The sequence below is a fragment of the Antechinus flavipes genome, chromosome 5, assembly GCF_016432865.1.
Source record: "Antechinus flavipes isolate AdamAnt ecotype Samford, QLD, Australia chromosome 5, AdamAnt_v2, whole genome shotgun sequence".
NCBI classification, from domain to species: Eukaryota; Metazoa; Chordata; class Mammalia; order Dasyuromorphia; family Dasyuridae; genus Antechinus; species Antechinus flavipes.
The window spans coordinates 185,175,171-185,201,440 of NC_067402.1; the positions used below are offsets into that span (position 1 = coordinate 185,175,171).

Consider the following 26,270-nt stretch of genomic DNA (forward strand, 5'->3'; position numbering starts at 1 on the left):
ATTCCCCCTAATATTTATCATTATTTTTTCCTGTCATCTTAGCCAATGTGAGAGGCATGAGGTGGTACTCCAGAGTAATTTCAATGTGCATTTCTCTAATCAATAGTGATTTAGATCATTTTTTTCATATACTTATAGATGGCTTTAATTTAATCATCTGAAAATTGTCTGTTCATGTCCTTTGACTATTTATGAATTGGGGAATGATTTATATTCTTATAAATTTGACACAGTTCTTTATGTAATTTAGAAATGAGATTTTTATCAGAAACACTGGTTGTAAAGATTTTTTTCCCAGCTTTGTACTTCCCTTTTTAATCTTGATTTTGTTTGTGTAAAACCTTTTTAATTTAATGTAATCAAAGTTATCCATTTTTCCTTTCATAATGTTCTCTAGTTCTTTGGTCATAAATTTCTCCCTTCTCCAAAGATCTGATTAGGTAAATTACCCATAAGGATTTCTTAAAGACAGTGGAGAAATGAACATGTTTTTGGGCAAATAGGAAGGAACTATTTGATGGGGAAAGATGAAAGAAGAGATGATTATGGGGGTGGTTTGCTGGAGAATAAGGAAAGGATGGAGTTTCATTTTTGCATGAATGGTGATTAAATGGATCTAGAGATGGGAAATCAGGATAGTCAAAAATGAAGAAATTATGTCATAAGAATCAGTACAGGAAATGGGATTATTTAACCTGAAAAAACTAATGATGGGTTGGGTGGTAGTGGTGATGGTGTAGAACAAGACACAATAGCCAATTTAAAATATCTTTGCAGAAGAATTAGATTTGATGGGTGGGGAGTAGGGTGGAGTGAGTGGGTGGGATGGATTGTCAAACTCTAGAATTCTAAAAACAAGTTTTCACAAAAGGTGAAAACTTATGTCAGCAATTTATAGACTACAAAGGAATCATTATGATCTACAGTCTAAAAAGAAAAAATTTTTTACTTGTACAGGAGTCATTTGTATACGCTGCTTCTATACATATGGTTTGATCATCAATTCTTTTGAGTAAATATTAAAAACAAGACCTAATCAAAATAAAATTGAAAATAAGATATTGTCTAATTTTGAGACAATTCTATTCTAAGCTATTTAAACAGTATGTCAATGCCAAAAAAAAGCAGCAAAGATTTTTTAAAATATTGACAAATTATAACCATTTCCTAAGAAAGTTTAACCAACATAAGTGAATCACACAAAAAAGATGCCAAAAGAATCAAGAAACCACTTCACTTGGCAAACCATTTGCTCTCCTTACCAAAGGATGCAATAACAGCCAAAAGCAACACTTAGTTTAGTATATAAACAGATTTATTAAGTGAATTAAAAATAATAGGCTACACTATTAAAAAATTTAGAGAAAACTTTCTTCTACATCTACGGTTGAAGAAAAATCTAACTAGTCAAAAGATAAAAGATAACAGACAAGATTATGCAAAATTAAGAGGATTTTACACAAATATAATCAATGAACTTAGATAAATATGAATGGGGGAAAGCACTGCATCAAACATATACAATTTATATAGGGAATTGATATAAAAAAATTAAATTATTCTTCAATAAATAATTAGTAAAAAAGGATATGAACCATTTTTAAAGATATGCAAACCATTAACAACAATAAGGAAAGAATGCTCTATTGGTGTGGTATATAATATATGCTTTAAACTGTTAAAGACAAAAATAGTAGATATTAGAGGAAATGTAAGAAGATGGCATACTAGACACAAGTCCATTCTTTTTGGAAAACAACCTGAAATTATTCAAAAAAAGCAACAAACTCTTTATACTCTTTGAATTGATACTATAATACCAAGTCTGAGTTTACCCCTCAAAGTCAGTGACTTGATATCAGTACTATTTATAACAAAAAACTACAATTTGGAAATGGCTGAACAAATTGTCCCAGATAAATGTAATAGGTCATTGTACTAAAAGAGATGACAAATACAAAGAATCATTAAAAAATTTATGGCAAGACTTAATTTAATGGAGAAAGGAAAAAAGCTGACCAAAAAACCAAAACACATGATGGCTACAATAGTATAAATAAAAAGAATACTAAGGAACCGAATTCAGGAAAAGCAAAATTGTCAATCTTGCTTCCAAATGACTGGACTTAAAACCTACTTTCTTTCTTTTAAAAAATGTTATATTACATAAAAGTAGAAAGCAATATAAATACTGTCAGTCACAACAGTTAAAGTAAATGCTTTTGCTTAACTTCTTCTAATGGCAAGGCACAATGAGGACTGTTTATTGGGATATAATCAATGTTAAAATCTATCAATAAAAAAAAAATTTAAAAACTAGCTTATAAAACCTTATGAGGAAGATAATGAAAATTATGAGCAGAAGTACTTTATCAAACAGTGAGAAGTAGTAAAGATTTTTTAAAAGTTAGAAAGGGTGACATTGTTAACCATCTCTGGTGAAAGGTTCTTTTGGTGATATCAAACTTTCCATGGAAGCAAAAGTCTTATCTTTTTTAATACCAATACCAGTGTTGTTATATATGACAATAAGTCTATTTAATACATCAGTTTCCAAAGGAAAGTAAATTAATACATAAGTTTAAAAATTATCCTCAAAAATAGAATAAAGAAAATTAATATCATTCTTAAAAGTATTTTCTCATTTTACAGAAAACAGAACGGAATCGTAACTTCCCATTGCGAGTCTAAAATCATGAGGCAGATAAGTGTTCTGGAAACTATCTTAACTCTCCTATGTTTTTACTATTTAAATTTTGTGAAAACCAATCAGAAATTCCAAATCCATTTGGTCACCATATAGCATTTCCTAACCCAAGTAAAAGCCTCCAAATTAATAAAAAGACCAAAGAGAAAGTTACATTTTAATGAAGCAGAAATTCAAATGCAATTGGAAAGGACAAACTTATGGGGTGTAAAGCATAAGGATATGAAACCTCCTTATGTACAGCAAAGATGAGAGTGATCTAGCAAAGAAGGCTTTTGAGTCAACTCAAGGCATTTATCATTTCTACTAATGGGAAACAAATGTGACAATATTAAAAAACAGATATTAAGACATCTTCAGACATGCATACCCAAGCACATTCTATTCAACCCTGGAACTATTTGACATTTTTATCAAAAAGAGATCCTCAAAATAAGCCTGCAGAATATTCATTAAAAGAAAATATAGCAGAAATTAAAGAAACTAATGTATTATTTTAGATTTATATTATTGGATTGTTTCTTATTCTATTATAAAAGATCTCTTTTATGACATTTCCATTAAATAGATTTTCACTAATTTCTTTAAAGAGGTCTATTTCAAAGGTTGAGAGACTTTATTATTAGGAAGTTGGGTTTCTTTAAGTCTTTCTGTCATATTTAATTTTTGAAAATGTTGAATGATTATTAATACTTACTCTTTCACAAAGGAACCAAAATCATATCATTTCCTTCCCTTAGGCACATTCTTACCCAAATTCCCTTGCTCGACTGTTAATACAACTTCATCCATCACCACAGCTCTGAAGTCTAGCTCTTCCTCACAACATTTGGCCTTTAGAGCTCGTAATATCTCCTGCTGTGGGTAGTCTTCTCTGATTCGACGATCTGTCAAGAACCACAATCTGGCAGCAACAGAGCTACACATCTTGATTTGGTCTTCCTTCTTTTGAATTATATTCTCTTTAATTTATGCTCTATCTGGAAGAAAAGAAAAACATATAAACATGTCAAGAACTTTAATGAGAGTTTCACTTTATACCTAGAAATATTGTATTTTGCTGATCAGAGCTATGCAAATAGGCAAAAAATTTTTATTGCCAGAAAGATGAGAAATAGTTTAATTTTTTTCACTTAATATTATTTTATTTTTTCAATTACATGTAAAGATAGTTTTCAACATTCATTTTTTAAAATAACTTTTTATTGACAGAACCCATGCCATTATCCCTTGCACTCACTTCTGTTCTGATTTTTCCCCTCCCTCTCTTTACCCCCTCCCTCAGATGACAAGCAGTCTTATACATCAACATGCATTTTTATAAGATTTTGAGTTTCAAATTTTCTCCCTCCTCTGCCCTCTCCCCAGCAATCTGATATAAGTCAAAAAATTTACAATCATTTTAAACATATTTCCATAGTAGTAATGTTTTGAAAGAAAAATCAGAATAAAAGGGAAAAATCACAATAAAGGGAAAAAAAAAGTGAAAATAGTATATATATGCTTTGATCTACATTTAGTCTAGTTCTTTCTCTGGATATGGATGGCATTTTTCAAAAGAGGAGAAACAATAACAATGGTTAGCAATGTCTTCTTAAGAATGACTACTATTCTTCACTCATGGATAGTAATCCCATCAAGAATATAGTAGTGAGTTTGATAAAGAGAAAACACAAATCACCTCAGGGATCCTCAGAGATTAGAGAAAGAAAAGGAGATTAAGTGAAAATGTAAGAGTTTTATGATACTTATTTATCTGTATTTGGTGAAAGAACTTTTTTCAGTCAAGAAAGATGAAAGATCTTCCAATGAGGATGATGGAACAATGATGGAGACTCAGGAGAAAAGAGACATTTGGAAGAAATTACTAAATGAATGTGATAGTCAATCAAGAAAGAGTAAAAGGAACAATGAGGGTCCATGGAGAAAAGATAACATGATTATGAGTCCATATTGAACTCAGTTTTCTCAGGATTATACAATTTAGAAAGAGGAACAGAAAAGGTTAAAGTTGGGGATGACAGAGATATTTACCAAAAAAAATGACAAAAGTGCATGATAGACAAGCAAAGGGAATTCAGTAGTGATCAGATAATAGTAGGAATACAAATAAAAACAAAGTTAGAAAATCAAAAGGAGAATGTTTGCTCAATTGAATGTTAGATCCTGGTGAATATGGCTACTTGAAGAGAAGTAAACTGTCCAGATCCTACATATCAGTAACAAAAACTGTGTACTTGGCACTAAACCAAATAATGATACAGAGATCCAATGAAATACTATAACCAAGTGACTTCTTCCATCCAGAGTTATAAAAAAAAGAAAAAGAAAAAAAAAGCCATAAGCCCAAGGGCAATAGAAAAGGGAGGTCATTATTTAACATGTCATAGGACTGCTTGCCATCTAGGGGAGGGGGTGGAGGGAAGAAGGGAAAAAATTGGAACAGAAGTGAGTGCAAGGGATAATGTTGTAAAAAATTACCCAGGCATGGGTTATGTCAATAAAAAGTTATATTAAAAAAAAAGAGAGAGAGAGAGAGAGGCCATTAATACAGCCAACATGAAGGCACAAAATAAACCAGAAGCCTCCCAGTAAAAACAGTCAGGCTTAGAGACATACATGTAGTCTACATTTGGAGGCAGCAAGAATGGAAGGTTAACCTAAATAAATTTCAAGGTGGTAAGAAACCTGCATTGAGGACTTTCAAAAGCAGCTATCTGGAATGATATCAATATAGTGTATCTATAGAATAAAACATTTATCTATCTATCTATTTGTAGATAGATACATATAGATATAGATATATATCTTTGACCAGGACAGTCTATGTACTCAGGGCTCCAAGGTCCCTAGAGCTCTGGCCTGAGATGTCATAGAAGGTACTAAAGACTCACTCTGGACCTCAGAGATCCAAGGAGAACTCCAGAAATTGAAGGGGAGCAAGCATAGGAACTAAGGTTCTTGTGAATAAAGGTAGGCTGACCATCCCAATCAAAAGAGCAGCAAAAGTGGATATCTACCTTTGGCATAAAGTCCTAATTCAAGAACTGAAGTTACAGAGATGATCTTAACTAGTATAAAAAAAAAATTGTTGCTCTAGTACTTAAAAATTCAGACTAGAAGAGGAAAGTAATTCCATAATAACTGCAAGCAGAGATGAAAAAGAAAATAGTTTTGCTACAAACTACATGAAATAGTTAAGAAATGAATCAAGAAGTAAATATAAAATAAAAACTCTGGAAATCAGTAAAAGAATAAATAAGAGAATATTAAACTTTAGTCAAAATAGGAAATCTCTGAAAATCAAAATAGATTAAGGGAAAATATCCTGTGAGACAATAAATAATGGAACAAAATCAAAATTATGGGGAAAATATAAACTATTTGATATAAAAAAACTGACTTGAAAGAAGTTAAGGAAAGGTCAGTTTCCTCACCTATAAAATGAGGACATTGAACTAGCAGTCTATGAGGTCCCTTTTAGGTCTAAATACATGATCCTATGATCCATGACGCTCTGAAGAAATCTTCACAATCACCCTTTTACCCCTTTGGGATGTTACTTCTGAAGGAAACAGACCTCATTCAAACACAAGAACACAAAATAGATTCTAAAGGAAGGGGAGAAGAGCATGACATCAATGGAGTGACAGTAATTCTGAGAGAAATAAATTGATAATAAGTATGTTTTCACCAAAGATATCACAGGAAAAAACTAGAATAATTGACTAAAACAAATAAAAGCTTACTGAGTAGAAATAAGCAAACATTAAAAAAAAAAAAAAAAAATTTCAATGGCCAAGTACCTTCCACAAAGGATAATGAATCAGAATGATTTAAGGTGAAAAAGCATAAATTATTCTGTGAAGCCACCTGAAATGAAACGAGCAATTTAAACAATTTCTAGAATTGCCCAGAACAACAATCAAAGAAATTAGGAAAAATATAAAAGTAGGTAGATTTCTCAAGGAGGAACTAGCCAAATCTAACCAGAGAGATATCAAAGAAGTTAGAATAAAAGAGAGACATACTCTCTATTCTAAATAAATTTTTTTTTTGGGGGGGGGGGGAGGAGGAAAAGAGTTTGACACTTTTAGAAGATTTCAAACTTTATTATAAAGCAGTAATCATCAAACATCATAACTACTTGATACTGATTAAACTTGAAAAGTAAATGAACAGAACAGGCTGGATAAGCAAGAAATAAACAAAAATAAACAAAAAACTGTAGTTTAGGTTAGAGAAAGTCAAATATATCAATTAATGATGGGTATCCCTGGTCAAGTCATTTATTTACTTTTCTTGGGATTTTCTTCAATTATAAAGTAGAGATCCTTTCCAGCTTTAGATTTATGATATGATATGCTTCTTTTTGGCAAAAACTGCTGGGAAAACTGAAATTTGGCAGAATTTAGGCAGAAATTGGGATTAGACCATCACCTTAATATGCCAAAGTAAATTTAATGGATATGTGACCTGAATAAAAAATTCCACACCTTATTATTTTTAGGAGAGAATAAGATCAGATACCTTTTACAACTGTGGCCAAGGGGAGAATTAATTGCCAAAACCAATGGCTTTTTTTCAATCCTCATCCTTCATGACCTCTCTGGAGCATTTGGCACTGTTGACTACTTTTTTCTCTTGGATACCCTCTCCTCTCTAAATTTTTGTGATACTGCTCTCTCTTGGCTCTCCTCCTACCTGTCTCACCGTTCCTTTGCTGGATCATCATCCATATACCACCCCCTAATTGTGGATGTATTGGGAAGCCTCTGTTCTGAGTACTCTTCTCTCTATACACTCTCTTAGTGACCTCATTGGTTGCCATGGATTCAATTACTATCTCTGTTCAGATGACTCACAGATCTATATATCCAACTCTAGTCTTTCTCCTCAGTTCTAGTCCTAAATCACTAATATATATATATATATATATAGTTTATTTCAAGCTAGACATCTTCTAGGCAACTGAAATTCAACATATTCAAAACAGAATTTATCATCTTCTCAAAACTCATTACTTACAAAATTCCCTATTGTGCATCAACTAGGGCAATACCACCGTCACAACTTAGTCTTTCTTAAATCCTCAAATACATACAGTCATTCAGCAACCAAAGTTTTGTCAGTTCTGTCTTGGCAAAGTGTTTTTCATCATCCTCTCCCTTTCCCGCAGTGACCGCCATAGTTCAGACCTTCATCACATCTCACATAGATTATTGCAGCTTTCTAATTGGTTCCTTTGCCTTAAATTCTCACATTTCCCGTTCATGTCTACACAACTGCCAAAACCATATCCCTAAAACAGAGGTCTGATCTTATCATTCTACCATTCAAAACACTCTAAGCATCTCCCTATTGTTTTTGCACAAATATAAACTCCTCTATTTGAAATCTTTGATAACTGGCTTTAGCCTACCTTTCTAGCCTTAACTCATATTAATCTCTTCATACAATCTGTATCTAGATGAAATGGCATTCTTGCTGTTTCTCAAATTCTAACATCCCTCTCTATGTCTCTGAACTTTCTCCACACCTGTATTGTACTCTCTTCTTACCTCTCCCTCTCAAAAGGCAAACCTTCTGCATGAGGTCTTTCCTACAGCTAGTTCTTTGACCTTTAAGAAGTTAATTCACATTTATTTTATGAAACTTTGAGTATATTTACATGTTAAGTTAATTGTAAGCTCCTTTGAGGGCAGGGACCATTTTTGCTTTCCTTTGTATTTCCTATACTTATTTACCAAAGTACCTGACACAGTAGGCACTTAATAAATGCTTGCCAAGTGAAAATAATCTGTCAAACATAAGTTCTGGGAATAAAAATACATACCCTAGAGGCAGCTATGACCCTAAAGTGATTACATTCTAATAGGGAAAGATCTATCACAAATACAGAAGAGCAGTGGTCAGTGAGGGACAATTTAGTCTGAAAAGTTACATGGATTGTCAATGGGTGCATAGGTTAGTAAAAAACTGCATAGGAACAGTTAAGACTGATTTGGTCAGTTAAGACTGATTTGGTCAATGGAGACCAGGGAAGAGAATGCGGAAATCCTCTAAAGCAGAAGTTCAAGAGATTAAAAAGTTAAACCTCCAAGACAGGGTCTCTGGTTAAGATCAAAAAGTGGTTAATGAGAAGATGGCAGGAGAGTAGGGAGTGAGAACTACTGTACAAAAGAGAGCAGAAAGTTCAGCTTCTTTCAAAACTGAGTACTGACAGAAGGCAAATTGCCAAATTTTAAAAAACTCTTTGTGGTATAATTTTTGGACAGCAGACAAATTTATTTTTTATTTTTTTTTGCTGAGGCAATTGGGATTAAGTGACTTGCCCAGGGTCAAACAGCTAGGACACTTTAGGTGTCTGAGGCCAAATTTGAACTCGGATCCTCCTAACTTCAGGGCTAGTACTTTATCCTCGGCATCAACTAGCTGCCCCAGACCAATTTTCTAGTAGACCCAATCACACCCTCATAAAAGAACCTTAATTACAAGCACAACCTTGCTCTGATATCTTCTCGTTTGACTTTCAAGAAAACACTGAAATCATAAAAGATAGACAATTGAGACTACATAAAACTTGAAAACCTTTTGGAAAAATAGAAGAGTGGTAATAAATTATTTGCATCAAACATCATAGATATTTACTGTCCAAAATACATAGGGAAGTGACAAAAATATATGCTATCAAGAATTACTTCCTGGTTTTATTAAGTAGCAAAAGCATATGAGCAGTTTTAAAAATAACTGCAAACTGCAAATGACTACATGAAAACATGATCCAAGGCACTAAAAGTTTGAGGAATTCATATTACAAATGGTGTTATACTTCATTTCATGAAAAATGTTGGAGGGATAGTAGGAATACCTACTGATAGGCTGTTGGTAAAGCTTTGAAGTGGTTACAATGATGATTCTGGATATCAATATAAATTTTGCAAGAAAAGTAACTAATTTATTCATTCCTTTTGACCACATAATACCATTATTAAGAATATAATCCAAGGAAATAAAAAGTGAAAACAATCAAAATCTTCCTAGAATTCCCTTTCATAGGAAGCAAAAACTAAAAACAATGACTGTCAAATAGGAAATTAAAAAAAAAAAACTATAATACATGAATATAATGGAACATCACTAGGAAATAAAAGGATAATGAGTTATTAAGGAACTCTGAGAAACATAGAAAGAGTTGTACGAACTGATGTAGAAGAAATAAGGAGAACCAAAAAAATAATATCACATTTTCATCTTGATACAGAGATGGGAAACTAATAGGATACATTTATCAGAAGGTAGTCAATGTATTGAATGTTACATCTTAATTGTTTTTGTCTTAAGAGGAGTTCAAACTGGGGTGGCATGTGTGTTTATCTCTATGGTCTTCAAGGAAGTGTGAAGTGGGACCCAAATGTAAAAGGCATCAATACCACATTTTTTAAAAAGTTTCTTCAATTTAAGACACAGAACTAGGCCTAGGTTCACAATGAAACCTAGGTAAAGATGACATCAAGGGGAAGCCAGATTAAAGAAAACTATTGACATTAGGACTTAGAAAGTTGAACAAGAGGAGAAGTGAGATTTTTTTACAACAAGGATCTTAGAAATTTTTTACTTTCTCTTTAATAATATTTTCATTATTACTTTCAAATTAAAAATATTTTAAATAATAATAGACAAGAGGAAATACTGGTTAACGTTAATCTTTCTCTTTTGGTTTTTACAAGATATACTCCTTTCATATATCATAACCTATTAGCCCCTTGGAAGAACAATAAATACCTGCTCTTCACATAATAGAAAAAGCATCATTTTCAGTCAAAAGCTACTCACAAAAAGAGGACTATAAATGTAAGACAACTAATCCTTCAAAATAGTTTGAGTACAAAAGAGAAAAATTAAATGTTTTATGAGTGCAGGCATTTTTGTTTCTGCTCTCATAGAGCTTAGTAGTCTTTCACAGAGCCAACTTTTGATAAATGATTACTATTGAAAATTAAGAACTGCTCTAAGGACACAAGAACTTTACTCATGGACAAATAACTTTAATGCATTCCCATTTGAGTATTTGAGTAAAAAGGTGTTATTTCATAGTAAACACAGTAATTGAAAACCACTCAAATAGGCAGGATGGCATAAAACAAATCAACTAAAGCCAAGTTTCTGAAATGCTAACTGAAACGATGTTTTCAACCACTTAGTGAGGAAAGTTTGGAACAAAGAAACTATTTCTCTGGTTTTTGGTGAAATCTGAACATGTTCCTAGAGCTGTGAATGCCTAACAAACTTGAAGTACTCAATAAATATTACACTATATGTAGCTCTACCCTTTAAACTATATAGTTATTCTGTTACTGGCTCCCAGGGCTTTATAGAATACTACTAAATTAATCTTGTATCAAAGGAACAAACTGATACCTAAGGACCAGAAAGCACAAGGAAAGAAATCCAATGCTGTTGTGGACAAATGAACAATTTAGCAAAATTGAATCTGGCTTTCTAATAAAGCATCAAAAACTGAAATGCTGCCAAAGGTGAAACACCAATATAAAAAGAACACATGTAGTTTGATCTGGTTTAGCAACTCCCACATTCCTATGTTCAATTAAATTCCACAAACATCTATTAGGAATCGACTATGTTCACAAAATACTTCTTTTTAAAAAATGTTAAACAACATATCAAAGCTAACACTAGTTATAATACTAGCCAACGGAGACTGTTAATACATGTAATATACACAAGTACATAAAATTCATAAGCATAAATTTATTATACAAATATGAAATATTACATTATTTCTAAACAATCATAATGAATCTTTAACTGAAAAATTACAAGAAAAACAGTGTTGCATAGTAAGGAAGACCTAGGTTCAAGTCTAGTCTCTGAAAAAGCCAGCTATGTGACCCTGGGCAACTCAGTGTCGCAAACAATAATCACTAACACCATAAATTTGCAGAAGAGTTATTCTTTTTATTGGTAAAAGGAGTTCCCTAACTTGTAGTTTCAGCTACCAATGAAGTCACAGATCTAAACTCTACCCTCCCTGAAAAACAATATCAAGGGAATCCTAGAGATACAAAGATAAACATTTAAAGGCCATGCTCTCCAAAAAGTTTATATTGGGGGTGGGGACAAAAAAGGCTATATATAACCTAAGGAAATACAAAGTATACATAAAGTAATTTCAGTAACTTCAAAGAATCAGAAGAAGTACCTGAGTTGTACCATCTCGATAATCTTAACTATTTTGACGATAATGTTAAGTCATAAAATAAAACTTCAGAAATCAGAGACAAAATACAGAGGAAAAGGTAAAATACTAACAATTTTGCAAAGATAACAATTTTATTTTAAAATAGTATATTTTCATCATGCCTAGATGAAATATGGGATATTTTTGGTAGAAAAGTACTTCGAGCTAACAAATAAACATATTTCAATAGATCTTTATATTATGAACAATAATCAATAAGGATATGGTACATAACTATGAATCAACTCACACATTTGTACAAATTTACATGAGAATGGGGTAGAATTCTCCAACTCTGGTTGAATAAAAGGGTAATGAGATCAGTTAATCTTTTTTTAAAAGACTATTTCAAATTGTAGAACAACAAAATAAATGTATATTCCATAAGGTCTATATATAGTTTTGTCAATAATCGGTGACATCTAAAATTAATCTTTTATTTTCTTTTTTAAGGTCAGAAGAAGCTAAGTCAAAATTCAATTCCAGAAAATGAAAAATGAAAACAACCATAACATTAGTGGGGTAAAAATATAAAGATAAAGATTCTGAATAGACCTGGCTAATGCTTGGGCCTATAAATGAGGAAATGAGGATTAAGAAGGGCTATATATATTTATCTTTGTGATATCCTATATTTTTTCTTGGGAAACTAGAGTTCAAATATGGCCTCAAAATATTTACCAGCTGTGTAATCCTGGGCAAATAAGTCAGGTAACCCAGTTTGCCTCAGAGGTTCCTCATCTGTAAAATGAGCTGGAAAAGAAAACGGGAAACCACTCTAGTATTTTTCCCAAGAATACACCACATGGGGGGAGGGAGGGGCACAGAAGAATTGGACACAATTGAAAAATGAACAGAACAACAAATATTCTTTCTTAATCTTAAGAACAAATTCACTGTGACCCTGAGCAAGTCACTTAACCCTAATTTGCCTCAGCAAAAAAAAAAAGAAAAAGAAAAAATTTACAAAAATTACAAAATGAGCCTCTCACCTTAAAAAAAAACCCATAATCAATCTGTATCCTTTTATTTTTCTTAAACAACTGAGGGAGGAGGGACCTAGATTTGGAGTCAGAGAACCTGGGTTCAAATTTCAACACTGCAGTATTACAGATGGATGTTAGTTAAGACACAATCTTTGTGGGGCTCTAAGCTTCCTGCCAACTTCAAATCTAAGATCCCACCAATCTTCAGCTGCTTCATAAGGAAACAAACTGTTGTTTCACTGTATTAGGTAAAAGCTGTAAATAGATTAAAACTTGTTCTCGGCATTCATGTTCACCATCTAAGGGAAAAAAAAAAAAACTGCAATTGTTCCTATTAATATCCTAAGATAAGATTTTGAATGAATACAATAAATTTCAGCAACTATCTTCTAGTATTCTGACTCAAAATTCTTTGTAAAATAACTTGTCATATACATAATACATTTCTAAATTCTCATCATTAAAGTTTCCCATTTAGAGTTATCAGTAATATAGAATATAACAGACCTTTCTTACTTTATGCTTCTCTCACACTTCACAGTATATTCAGAAGTTCTACCTCCATCAATTTTCACACAGATTAGATCTTTAAGCTTGATGCCTAAGGGCAAATGATACAATCTACTTCCAGCTTCCCAAACAGTGTGACAACTCTCAGTTCAGTTCCATTCTGTTCCCCTCCCCCATCCCTTTCTTGTATGCAAGTCTTTTGGTCTTTCAGCTCAGGGGGGAGGGGAATATTTAGATGAATGAATCTAGTGACTTAGCCCAGCAGCAAGTTCCAGAGGGATAAGCTAGAGAAAAGGGAAAGGGAGAGAATTTTAAAAGGCCATTGTTTCAAAGGGGACCCCATAACTTTTAAGGTCTTACTTTGAGTATTCATGAGTAGGGAAAAGATAATGACCTGTGTCTCTACAAAGAAACTGTGAAGGTGTAAAAATATTTTTGATAGTCAGCTGATAAATCCCCTCTGGAAAGGAAAAAGATTGTAAAAAAAGGGAAAGAAAAAAAAATGGATGGCTTCTTCATGGTCACATCCTGAAGTTCTCATAAATAGGAAAACTAGAGAGGAAGCAGAAGAGGAATATGATATTGTCCACTTAGAAATTAAAATGGGTGGATGCTAGCCAGGCGCCCCACAACCTAGTAGTTATAGACTCAGCTCCTCCCTTCCTGCAGGGGGAAAGGCTGAAAGGGAAAAGAGACTCTAGAAAGACTGCAAATTTGTGAGTGATTGATTATACAGTTCTCTTTCTTGGTCCCTTCCTCAGAATTAAACTGTCCACTCCTCAAACAGGCAGGGTTCAATAACTGATGGGGGCAGAAAAAAAGATGCCAGAAAAAGAGAAAGAGAAAGGTAAAAATATCAACAGCCATGTTGCTTGGACCAACGCTCCATCAATGAAAGAAAACACTGACTGAATTACTCAAGATAAAAGGAATAAACACATATAGATGACCTTCCCACCCACAACTCAATTAGTCATCTTTGATTTAATATATTATACAAATAGCTCAGAATTAGAGATCAAGAAAAGGGTATAAATTATGCCTATTTAATTGGAATTTTACAAAATGATGCCATGATGTGAAATAACATTTAGATTTCAAGATAGAAAGTATCTTAAAGTCCAGTCCGGCTACTTCATAATTTTGTATATAAGAAAACTAGGATTCAGAGTGATTAAGTGAAATGCCACTGAATAACTATGTCATGTTTCAATCCAAAAGGCCTTAAAGCCCTTTAAAATCATGACAAAAGAAAACTAAAGCAATTTATGTAGCACTACATTGTTTCTGCTAAATTTTAATCACAAATTATCCTTTAAGTTAGTTTTGCAATAAAAATTTAACAGAAACACAAGAAAGCAATTCAAGCCTCCAAATGAGAAAAATCTTGCTAAAAAGCCAACTCCACGAAAAGTGGGAATACTTTGTAAAATTAAAAGAGAAAGCAGAAGAATTCACATCAAAGTTATAAACACAGCAGGAAGAGTATCATATGCCCAAAGATACTCTTACAAAAGAAAAAGAACCTCATTTGTATTCACATAATACATGGAAGAAAATATCGAATATACCATACCAATTCATTTTATTATACACAAAGTGTATATTTTTACAAATTTACAGAAAAAACCTGGAGAAAGGAGTATTTACCCACATCATTTGTTTCTTTTTGATAGAAGGGTATGAAGGAGAACGGGGTCTTAAGTGTTTTTGGCAAGAGCGTGTCAAAATCAAACAAGGGTTAGTTCATCGCTAGACAAGGAATACACTCTAAAAGACATGTATATGGAGGACAACATGGGGTCTGGAAGAAATAACTGCAAGAAGCCCAGACGATATCTGAATCCCTCAGGCACACTTTATAAAAGGGATTTGTCCGAGGGGTACAAGAGCAGTTGAGAATGGTCCACCATTGGGTAGGGGTGGGAGTAATAAATCCCTATTACCCCTCACACCCCGTACCACACCCCCTTACAAACAGAGGAAGGGATGATGATGGTGACCCCTCGCCTTCCCCACCAAGGTTACCACTCGGTCCCATCATTATCAGACACAGGAGTATCAAACCTCTTCACATGTGCCCACGAACACAGGGAGTCAACATCTTCTCCCCCACCCTTTCATTCACCGGGGCGATCAGTTGTTTGCTCGCGCTCACTCGCTCCCTTACACACCTTTCGGGGTGGGGTGGAGTGGGGGGGTGGGATGGGGTGGCGGGGATCACCCACCTGGCTCGGGCAGCTCCTCCCTCCCTTCCCAGCCAGCGGGGGCCGGGCCGGGGCCGGGCCTGGGGGGATCACCACACTTCGAGGGGCGCGGACGATCGGGCAGGCAGTATGTCGGGAAAGGACCGGGAAAGGGAAGGGGAAAGGGAAGGGAAGTAGAAGGGAAGGGAACTGAAGGGAAGAAGGAGGGGGATCTTGGGATGCTGGACGCAGGGGGAGCCGCCTTCTTCTCCTCCTCCTCCTCCTCTTCCTCCTCCTCCTCCTCCTCCTCCTCCTCCTCCCGCAACGGCGACTCCAGCAGCCAGAGTCCCCTGCCCTCTCACACACACTCTGGCGCTGCGCGCGCGCGCGCTCCCGCTCACACACTCACAGTCGGTGTAGCTCTCACACGAGATCTCTCTCTCTCACACACACACACACAAGTACCTCCTTCCCTTTCACACACCGTCTCTAGCACGTTTTTTCACTCACAAAAGGTCCCTCCCCCTTTCACACCGGCGCGTTCTTGTCTCACGCCCTCCTCCCTCACAGTCACCCCTCACGCACGCGCGCGCGCGCACACACACACAGCCTTCTTCGCACACGGAGCCCGCGACGCTAGCAGGGGCTTCCCAGTAGCCTCCCCAGATAGAGGCCTGCGAGCAAGTGAGCTCGCGAGCTGGTTTTGCGCGCGCGCTAAGTGCTTCGGGGTGAGGGGGGAAGAGAAAAAGAGGAGGGTGGTACGGGACGGAGAGGCCGAAGGCGATGGAATAACTAACGAACTGAACAGAGGGCACTGGGAAAGGGACAGTGCAGTAGTGGTCCCTGCGCCCTCGAGACCCCGTCTTCCGGTCTCTGCTCAGCAGGCGTCGAGCCCTCCGCGCGCGCCACCCTCCGCCCCGCCCCCCGCAGAGAAGGGAAGGGGCGCGCGCCTCGGGAGGGAGAGAATAGGAGCTCGAGTTCTCCGAGAGCGAGCCTCTCCCTCCGCCCCTAAACCGTTCCTCCCTAGAAAGGAGAAAAGGAGAGTGGGAAAGCGCTTGTCGTCTCCCCGGGAGGGAAGGGGGACGCAAGAGACCCAGGGCTTCTCTCTTTTCTTTGCCATCCCCAACCCCACTCCCATCCATCCATCAGTCCTCCCCTTTCTCCTTCGCTGACAAAGCTCGGCCGCCCCCTTTCCCCACTCTCTAAATCTCCTCCATGTACAATACCCCATGCATCGCCTTCAGAATTGCTTTTCCCCCATTCCCCTCCATCTTTATCCCTAAGCAGAAAGCATGACATCATGATCCAGCTCACCAGAAGAGGGGTTGGCGGGCTGCAAGGTGTCGTGGAATGAGCGCTGGGACTGGAGTTTGGAAAGATCTGTGTTCGAATCCCGATCTCCGTTTACTAGCTTTGTACTTCTTTCGGACAAGTCATTAAAGCTCTCTGGACCCCAGTTTCCTCATCTAAACTGAAATGCTAGCCTGGAGGAACTCAACTGCCAGTAAGAGGAGAGCCGAGTTCAACCCTGCCTCACACGCCTAATCGCTTTTTGTCAAAGCAAGCAAATCACATCAATGCCTTAGGCATCTCTGGGTTAAGTTCTTGATAGCACCCTTAGAAAACATTCTGAATATTTTCCTCCCAATTACATGTAAAAATAGTTTTCAACATTCATTTTGGGGAGATTTTTTTTGTTCCAATTTTTTTTTCTCCCTTAGCTCCCCACTCCCCAAGACAGCAAGAAATGTAATATTGGTTACACATATACAATCAAAGAGTGATAAAATTATAGGGCTGGACAAAAAACAACCAATATACCTATCTTTAATGCTTCAGTATCTCAATTGTAGTTCTTTTTGTTTTCAATTTATTTTATTAAAAAATTTAAACAAGCTAGGCAATAAAAAGTGATTATTATCTGAAAAGTACAATGTATTATAACACACTCCTGCAATAATTAATTCATTTAAAATATAAAGGGCCCCTAAAGGTTTCCCTTCTCTTCAAGCTTATTTTAGATCAAAAAAAAGTTCCGAGTTCAGTGAAAATCATTAAGCTATTTAGAATTTTAAAAAATATATATTTAGGCAGAAATGGGGCTTTCTGCCTACCTCTACATTTATTTCTATTTCTGGTGGGCTGGCCTCTTTGTGGTTGAGACAAAATTCAATTTACTGGAAAGTTTGGGTAACAAAATAGCAGATCGTATTAGAAATCTGTGGATAGAAATCAGGAGGAAAAGTTGAGCAATGTGCTAACCAACCTTCTTATTTCATTGTCTTCTGATGTAAGAGTCAGTTCTCTGTCCTCTCAAATATGTGCTGAAACCTCAGCTTATTCCTTTCATGATGCTTTTAGCACTTAGATTCTCTGATTGCTTTTATAACTGACAGTTAAACAATGGTTTTGATTCAAGATCTAATTGAATCAAGGTTGGGTTTTTGGTTTTTTTGGTCTAATAAGTTATTTATAAGTAGGTGGGATTAAGAAATCAATTTACCCTTGGATAGAAGCTTAGCTTCTCTATAAATTGTAATTATAATTATGTTACTAAATTCTGTTTTAAGTTAGTTTTTGTCAGATAAATATTTGGGAATCTTTTGTGTTTAGTATTTTTTTTTTTTTAGTATTTTTGTGTGTAGAGATAAATTACTTATTCCATACTTGATTCATATTGTATGTTGGATACTTCTTCTTTATGGGAAAATTTAAGACAGGAGTCATAACCTAAGCTATAAATTTTTTCCTTAGGCTGCCAGGGTGGGATTTAATGAGTTCCTCTCTCATTAGGGAACAAGCTCCCCCAACACTGAACTTAGTCCAGGTAGCCTAAAAAGTATCAGAGCAAAGGAGCTTCTTAGTGAAAAAAGGAATGAAAAACACATTCTTTAGAAACATAAAGAGAATAAATACAAATAATAGGAGACACTAGCATTTTAGGGGCATTGAGAGATGATGTCAAAGGTAGCATTTAAGTTAGATTGCTGAGTGTATGAAGAGTAGTGGTGTACAAAGCAATTAAGAAAGGTTAGCCCTAAACTAAAGAGCTTTAGAAAGCTAAATGGATGAGTTTACATTTTATTCTAGAGGTACTAGAAACTCTGGAGTTTATTGAGCAATGGAATGACATGATCAGATCTCCATTTAAGGAATATCATATCTGAAGTTAGTTATTTTCAGAGTATGGACTAAAATAGGGAGAGAAGAAGAAGGCAATTGTAATAATCTCAGGTAAAAGATAACAGACCTCAACTGAAGTGAAAAAATTGTGAGTACAAGGAAAGAGTCAGGTATAAGTGATATTGTGGAGGTAAAAAAAGCAAAATTTAGCATCTGACTAGATCTTTAATGTGAGGCAGAGTGAAGAGTCAAGGACAAAACCAATCTTATCAATAGAGGAGTCTGGAGGAATGGTGGTATTTCCTTAGACAAAAGGAACTATATAGTAGAGATGAATGTAAGAGAAAATGACAAGTTCCATTTTAGAGAATGTTGACTTTGAACTGTCTTTGATACACACTGTGAAAAGTTCAAGAAGCATTTGAAAATTTAGACCTGTAATTCAGGAGAGAGACTGGAACTGCACACACACACACACACACACACACATGCACCTACAGGCACAGAGAATGCCCACAAGTAGGGGAAAAAAGTGTCTAAAGAGCAATGTGGTAGAAGGAGAAGAACATCATGAAAACAGAGAGAGGAAAATATCCAGGAAGAAGGGGTAGTCAATAGTATAGATACACCAGATCAAGAAGGATCAGATTTAAGAAAGAAATATCAGATTTGGCAATCAAGAGTTGGAGACAGTAGTTTCAGCAAAAATGCCGTTAGAAACCAGACTGTAAAGTTCAAAAGAATGAATGAGAGAAAAAAAAAACAGAGGTAATCAGTATTGAAAACAACTTTTCCTAGGACTTGAGATGAGAAAGGGAGGAAAAATACAGAATGAAAGCTAAGCCTGGGAAATATCTAGGTATGTTTGAAAACAATAGAAACAAATTAATAGATTGTTTTTCAGTTGTGTCCAAATCTTCATAACCTCACTTGTTTGTTTGTCTTTTTTTGCTAAGGCAATTGGGGTTAAGTGGCTTGCCCAGAGTCACATAGCTAGGAAGTGTTAAGTGTCTGAGGTCAAATTTGAACTCAGGTCCTCCTGACTTCAGGGCTGGTATTCTATCCACTACCCCACCTAGCTTCCCCTAACTTAGGATTTTCTTGACAGTGATACTGAATTGGTTTGCCATTTCCTCCTCCAGTTCATGTTACAGATGAGGAAACTGAGGAATTGAAGCTAACAGGATTAAGTGACTTGCCTAGGGTCATATAGCTAGTAAATGTTTTGAGTCCAGAAAATGAGTTCACTTCACCACCTACCTGCCTAACCAATTAAGAGCAGTTAAAGATAAAAAAGGTGTGGTTAAATGATTTGAGTTTGCAATTTGAGATTGGCAAATAGAAGGGCTATCAGAGATTGGGAGGGAAAAAAAGGCCTAGTGAGGGCTGATGTCAAGGAGTTTTGAGATGAAAAAAAAGGGGAGGGAGATGATAGCAAATAGTTTCAGGTAATTATAAAGTATAAAATGAAATCCTTACCTGAGAGAGGAGGAAGCTGAAGAGGGAAGAGGTTTGAAAGTGTCTATGAAGAATGAGATTGGATATGAATTAGGGAGTAATAAGTAAATAAGTTCTTACTACAGTGAAAACCCAATTGAAGTTGGATAATGTGAATATATAATGTAACCAGTTAGCTTTTTTCAGCTATATTTGGTAATTTGTGAGTAGGAATGGAAAAAGCAGAGATAATAGGAGCTGTCTAGGCTTGGGATTTGCCAAAAAATGAATAAGGGTTAAGACAGTGGGGAGAGGGATTTGAGAATAGATGACAAAATAGAACTGAATTGGTGATACAGATCCCAACCCAATTCATACTTATCTATCATCTGCAACTTTTGCCTATGTCCCATAAGCTCACCTCAGATGTGAAGATTGTTCCCTGCTTTCTCTTGACATTGTGAATATACCAATGAAAGACTTGTCATATGCCTTTTTATCCTAGAACCTGCCATGTAAACTAGATCACCCTTTTCACTGATATGTTTTCCTGATGCTAATTTCATTTCAGTTCTTCAAAGTTCCTTGTATATTATATAATTTGCTCATCCCCACTATACCCTTGGGTACCTGTGAGAATATTTTTTAAATCTTCATATATGGTCATTTTCTTATCTTGCCACCCCACAAAAACACAGAATACTGTTATTAAAAAGAAGAGCTTCTGTTTCTATAAGAAGTTTGAGATTATTAAAGAGCTTTGCAATTTCCTATGGGAAATACAACATAGTCTTTGTTTATTATTAGACCCATTCCATTATACATTTATACTGTTGTGTGTGTGTGTGTGTGTGTGTGTGTGTGTATAGACAGTATATATATATATTGTTGGTGTTGGGTCAAAATGTATACCCAATTTAATAGTTATTTGGACATAGTTCCAAATTACTTTCCAAAGTTAGAACTAGCACACAATATACCATCAATATTTTTTTCCCACAAATCACTGAAACTGGGCCAAGCTTGAACATATAACAATTCAAATGACCTTTCAAATCAGCTCATGCTATCAAGCTTATTTTTTCCATAGCTTTTCCAACATTTGTCATTTTAGCCAATCTGATGGGTGTGAGATAGTACCTGAGTTGTTTTGTTTTATATTTCTTTATCATTTTTTCATATGGCTCTTGATAGCTTAGATCTCTTCCTCTGAAAATTGTCTGTTCATATTTTTGACCATTTTTTTGGTTGCAGAATGGTTCTTATATGTGTAAATCTGACTTAGTTCCCTATATATTTAAGTAATGAGAACTTGCTGCAAAGATTTTTTTCCCCAGTGACTTGTTTCTCTTTTAATTTTAGCTGCATTGGTTTTGTATAAGTATATTTCTGCCATACTTTCCCATTTTCCCAATAGATGAATGAAAAGACTGAGAGAGAGTTTCTATGTAATTAATCAATTTATTCATTAGACTAGTAAATAATAAGTTGATGATCAGTATACTCTCTCGATAACCAAAGACAAAACCATGTAGGTTCCTGGAAGTTTAAATACTTTTGGAAAAGATATTCTTATTTTACTTGTTCCTTCAGTTTCTTTTTCTTATTGCTATAGCTAATGTTTCTTGTACAATATTGAAAGTAATGGGAATAATGGAGATTTTTGCTTCACCTGATCTACTTGGAAAGGCTTCTATCTTATCTCTATTACAAATGTTTATTTTTGGTTTCAGATAGAAACTTCTTATCATCATAAAGAAGGTTCCATAAAATGTGAAATGCTTAATGAATTTGCATGTCATTGTAGGGGCCATGCTAATTTTTTCCTGATAGTTCTTATTTTACTATACATATTGCTAAAGTGAGCATTGTAATATCACTTTTGGAAAACTGTGCATTCTCTAATATCCTCTTTGACAAAGTCCTGGATGCATGTATAGATGATTTTCATAAAAAGCTTTACATAGATGGAAGAGTAGGCATATGTTTGTAGTTGTTGACACAAATTCCCCTAACTAGCTTTATTTATTTATTTTATTAGTAAGATCCAAGATTTTTTCCCATAACTTTGATATCTTCATCTTTTAGAATCCTTGTAAATTTATTCTTCCACACGTTCACAATTGTGTTGCCCAAAGCACTGGTTTCTTCCCATACATATTTGATCTTCTCCCAGTTGCTTTTCCTGTATTTGACCTCTTTGATGCCATTTCTCTTTTATTATCTGAGCATATATGAGTCTGTGATGTTGAATTCAAATGTGAAGGCTCCAATATCCTTGATGGTGAGAAAAGTTTGTAATAAAAATCCTTGTAGATCTCTTCCATTTTTATTCTATTTGTTGTTCTTCCATTTTCATATTTAAGTGGCCTTGATGTTACTCTGTTTAATTGGATACCTGGCCAAACTTTTTTTAAACTGATTTTATTCTACACCACTTCTGTCTTTTAAGAGGTGATCATCCTTTATGAACAATTTTCAGATGAAGAAATTAAAATCATTTCTAATCATATGAAAAGGTGCTCCAAATCACTATTGGTCAGAGAAATGCAAATTGACACATCTCTCAGATTGGCTTGAAATGACAGGAAAAGATAATGATGAATATGGAGGGGATGTGGGAAAACTGGGACACTAATACATTGTTGGTGGAGTTGTGAATGGATCCAGCCATTCGGGAGAGCAATTTGGAAGTATGCTCAAAATATTATCAAACTGTCTATATACCCTTTGATTCAGCAGTGTTCCTACTGGGCTTATACCCCAAAAAGATCTTAAAGGAGGGAAAAGGCCCCACATGTGCAAAAATGTTCGTGGCAGCCCTTTTTGTAATGGCAAGAAACTAGAAACTGAGTGGATGCCCATCAGTTGAAGAATGGCTGAATAAGTTATGATCTATGAATATTACAGAATATTAATGTTCTGTAAGAAACAATCACCAGGATGATTTTAGAGAGGCCTGAAGAGACTTATTAACGAGATAAAATGAGATCTTTCAAGACAGTTGTGAAAATCGAGTAAGGCTTCATCTATTTCAAAGTTTGAGTAGGCCTGAAGGACTTTAAGTCAAGGGCATACTTAAAGTGTCTCCTCCCTGCTATCTTAAGGACATACTTAAAGTCTCTTCCTGCTATTCCCTCCCTGTTAGCTCCCTAAGGGCATACTTAAGTCCCCTTCTTGTTATCCTCCCTATTTCAGCCAAATATGGGCAACTATGTACTTGTTGGTCAAGTTCAATTTCTTGGATAGTTCCCGTATTTAGAATGTAAGATCCTCAGCCAATAAAGATGGGGGTCAGTGGTGGGAGGGGGGGAATTTCTATTATTTTTATTTTATTAGGGATATTTTATTATTATTTTATTAGGGATAAAAGCGCCGACCTTACCCCCTACGGTGCCTCCTCCCTTCGATTGTCTGCTCCGTTGGTGGGACGCCCGTTCTGGAGAACATAAATAAACTTTGCTTTGCTTCTAGAGATCTATCCAGTTGTTTTATTAATGGTTTCTGACCCACACACTTACATGAACTGATGCTGAGTGAAATAAGCAGAACCAGGAGATCACTGTATACGGGGAACAACAAGATTATACAATGATCATTTCTGATAGATGTGACTCTTTCCAACAATGAGATGCTTGAGGCCAGCTCCAATGATCTTGTGATGAAGAGAGCCATCTATACCCAGAGAGAAGACTGTGGGAACTGAATGTGGATCAAAACATAGCATTTTCACTCTTTTTGTTGTTTGCTTGAATTTTGTTTTCTTTCTCATTTTTTTTTCCTTTTTGATCTGATCTTTCTTGTGAAGCAAGATTATTGTACAAATATTTATGCATATATTGGACTTTACATATATTTTAATATGTTTAACATATATTAAATTACTTGCTATCTAGGAAAGAGGGTGGGAAAAGGAGAGGAAAATTTGGAACACAAGATTTTGTAAGGATCAGTATGGAAAAATTATCCATGCATATGTTTTGAAAATAAAAAGCTTAAAAAAAAGGTGTTCATCCTAATCTAATCTAATCTTTTTTTCATTAGTATCTACATCAGAAGCAAGTTATATCCTATCTGTTAAAATAAAATGTTTTGAATTTTTTCTTATAATTTTCAGCTCCTAATTAATCTTTCTTTAAGGAAAATATAATATATAGCCATGAGATTTCTGCATAATGTACAAATCTTTGGTCTTTAATTCCTTTTTTCCTGATCCATATTTTCTGACATATAATTTACCATTATCACCTATTCACCAAGTATCAGAATATTTGTTGATTTATTTTGAATGGTATTTAGTGACCATATTCAAATCTTTCCCTGCATGGTAAAACCTATTGTGTACACTGGCAAAGCCTTGGAGAATCAAAGATCACTTCCAAATTATGAAGAAATAGCAGAGTAGGACTTAGTGGAATATTTGATGAAATAAAATAATAATGTCAAGTAATACCAGAGCTTTTTACTTTGCAAATCTTGAGCTCACTTTCCCAGAAGTAGAAATTCTATCAATTCTAAAATCATAGATTGGAGTTCAAATCATAACATTCATTATTGATGTGTCTTTGTGCACATAATTTAATCTTCTTTTTTCTCAGTTTCCTCATCTATAAAATAAGGAGGTTGGATTGGATGGCTCTTAAGATACTTTCAGCTCTAAATCTATTATCCTCTAATCCTATGATACTACATAATACTCTGTAAAGAGTAAATAGGAGACCACATGTAGAAAATACACACGACCAGTGCACCCATATGGAGGAGCATACATACAAAGAAAATGTGTGGTTAAAGCACACATGCTGGAGGAAAACTCATGCTTCTGATGCAGGAACACTTCCTAATATCTCTTGATGATATCATTGCATTTCTATCTGTTCAGCCTTTATATTTAATGATATCATGTCTCTGCTGCTTTTGATGGGTATCACATCTCAGCTTTAATTGGTATTCAGGATTATTGTTCTGTAAGAAATGACCAGCAGGATGAATACAGAGAGGCTGGGAGAGACTTACATGAACTGATGCTAAGTGAAATGAGCAGAACCAGGAGATCATTATACTCTTCGACAACGATATTGTATGAGGATGTATTCTGATGGAAGTGGATTTCTTTGACAAAGAGACCTGAGTTTCAATTGATAAATGATGGACAGAAGCAGCTACACCCAAAGAAAGAACACTGGGGAACAAATGTGAACTATGTGCATTTTCGTTTTTCTTCTGGGGTTATTTTTACCTTCTGAATCCAATTCTCCCTGTGCAACAAGAGAACTGTTCGGTTCTGCAAACATATATTGTATCTAGGATATACTGCAATATATCTAACATATATAGGACTGTTTGCCATCTAGGGGAGGGGGTGGAGGGAAGGAGGGGAAAAATCGGAACAGAAGCGAGTGCAAGGGATAATGTTGTAAAAAAAATTACCCTGGCATGGATTCAGTCAATATAAAGTTATTATTAAATAAAATAAAATAAAATATTAAAAAAAATTGGTATTCAGGTATCTTCCACATATCCTGATACTCCATCTACTAGGGGCTAAGGAAGGAGAATGGAGCAAGTATCATTATTAAGTCTGAAGCAGAAGGCTAAAATTCTCAGGGAGTTCTCTCAGCCAGTGGCTATGAAGATCTTCCCTTTAGTTCACCCAAGATAGAGAGTGCCCATTTTAAGATGACATCTGTTCTTTGAACTTCTCTTTCTTCTGATGCTTCCAATTCAATTTTCATCTGGCTTAACTGTCAGGAATTCGCTTTAATTCTTACCTTATTTCCCTACCAAGTATCTCCAGGCTATACTTCCTGAAACAGAAAAAGGCTTATGAAGCTATGATTAAGAAACTGTTTTTAATTTCTCTCTATTATGTGCCTCAATTCTACAGAAAAAATTTGGGCTGGGCTAGTTAGAGAAGACTGAAAAAATTGATGACTTTTTGCACTACTTTTCTCCAGCAATAAATTATAATTTAGATCAGCAAGATGATTTCAGAGAGGCCTGAGGAGACTTACATGAACTGATGCTAAGTGAAGTGAGTAGAACCAACAGAACGTGTT

At 35.2% G+C, this 26,270-nt stretch overlaps 1 protein-coding gene across 2 annotated transcripts in view; it reads right to left on the reverse strand.

Annotated features, from left to right (window-relative positions):
• RIMKLB (ribosomal modification protein rimK like family member B) overlaps positions 1 to 15,931 on the reverse strand; it is an 86,835-nt gene extending 70,904 nt beyond the window's left edge. The window contains exons 1-2 of one of the 2 annotated variants that reach the window (XM_051963254.1): positions 15,694 to 15,931; positions 3,460 to 3,687 (exon numbers count right to left, since the gene is read on the reverse strand). In XM_051963254.1, the coding sequence (XP_051819214.1) occupies positions 3,460 to 3,634 (175 nt within the window). In that variant the 5' untranslated portion in view covers positions 3,635 to 3,687; positions 15,694 to 15,931. Of the gene's footprint in view, positions 1 to 3,459; positions 3,688 to 7,237; positions 7,523 to 15,693 lie in introns of those variants that run through there. The other variant, XM_051963255.1, reaches the window with a different exon arrangement.
• Between the last annotated feature and the right edge of the window lie 10,339 nt (positions 15,932 to 26,270).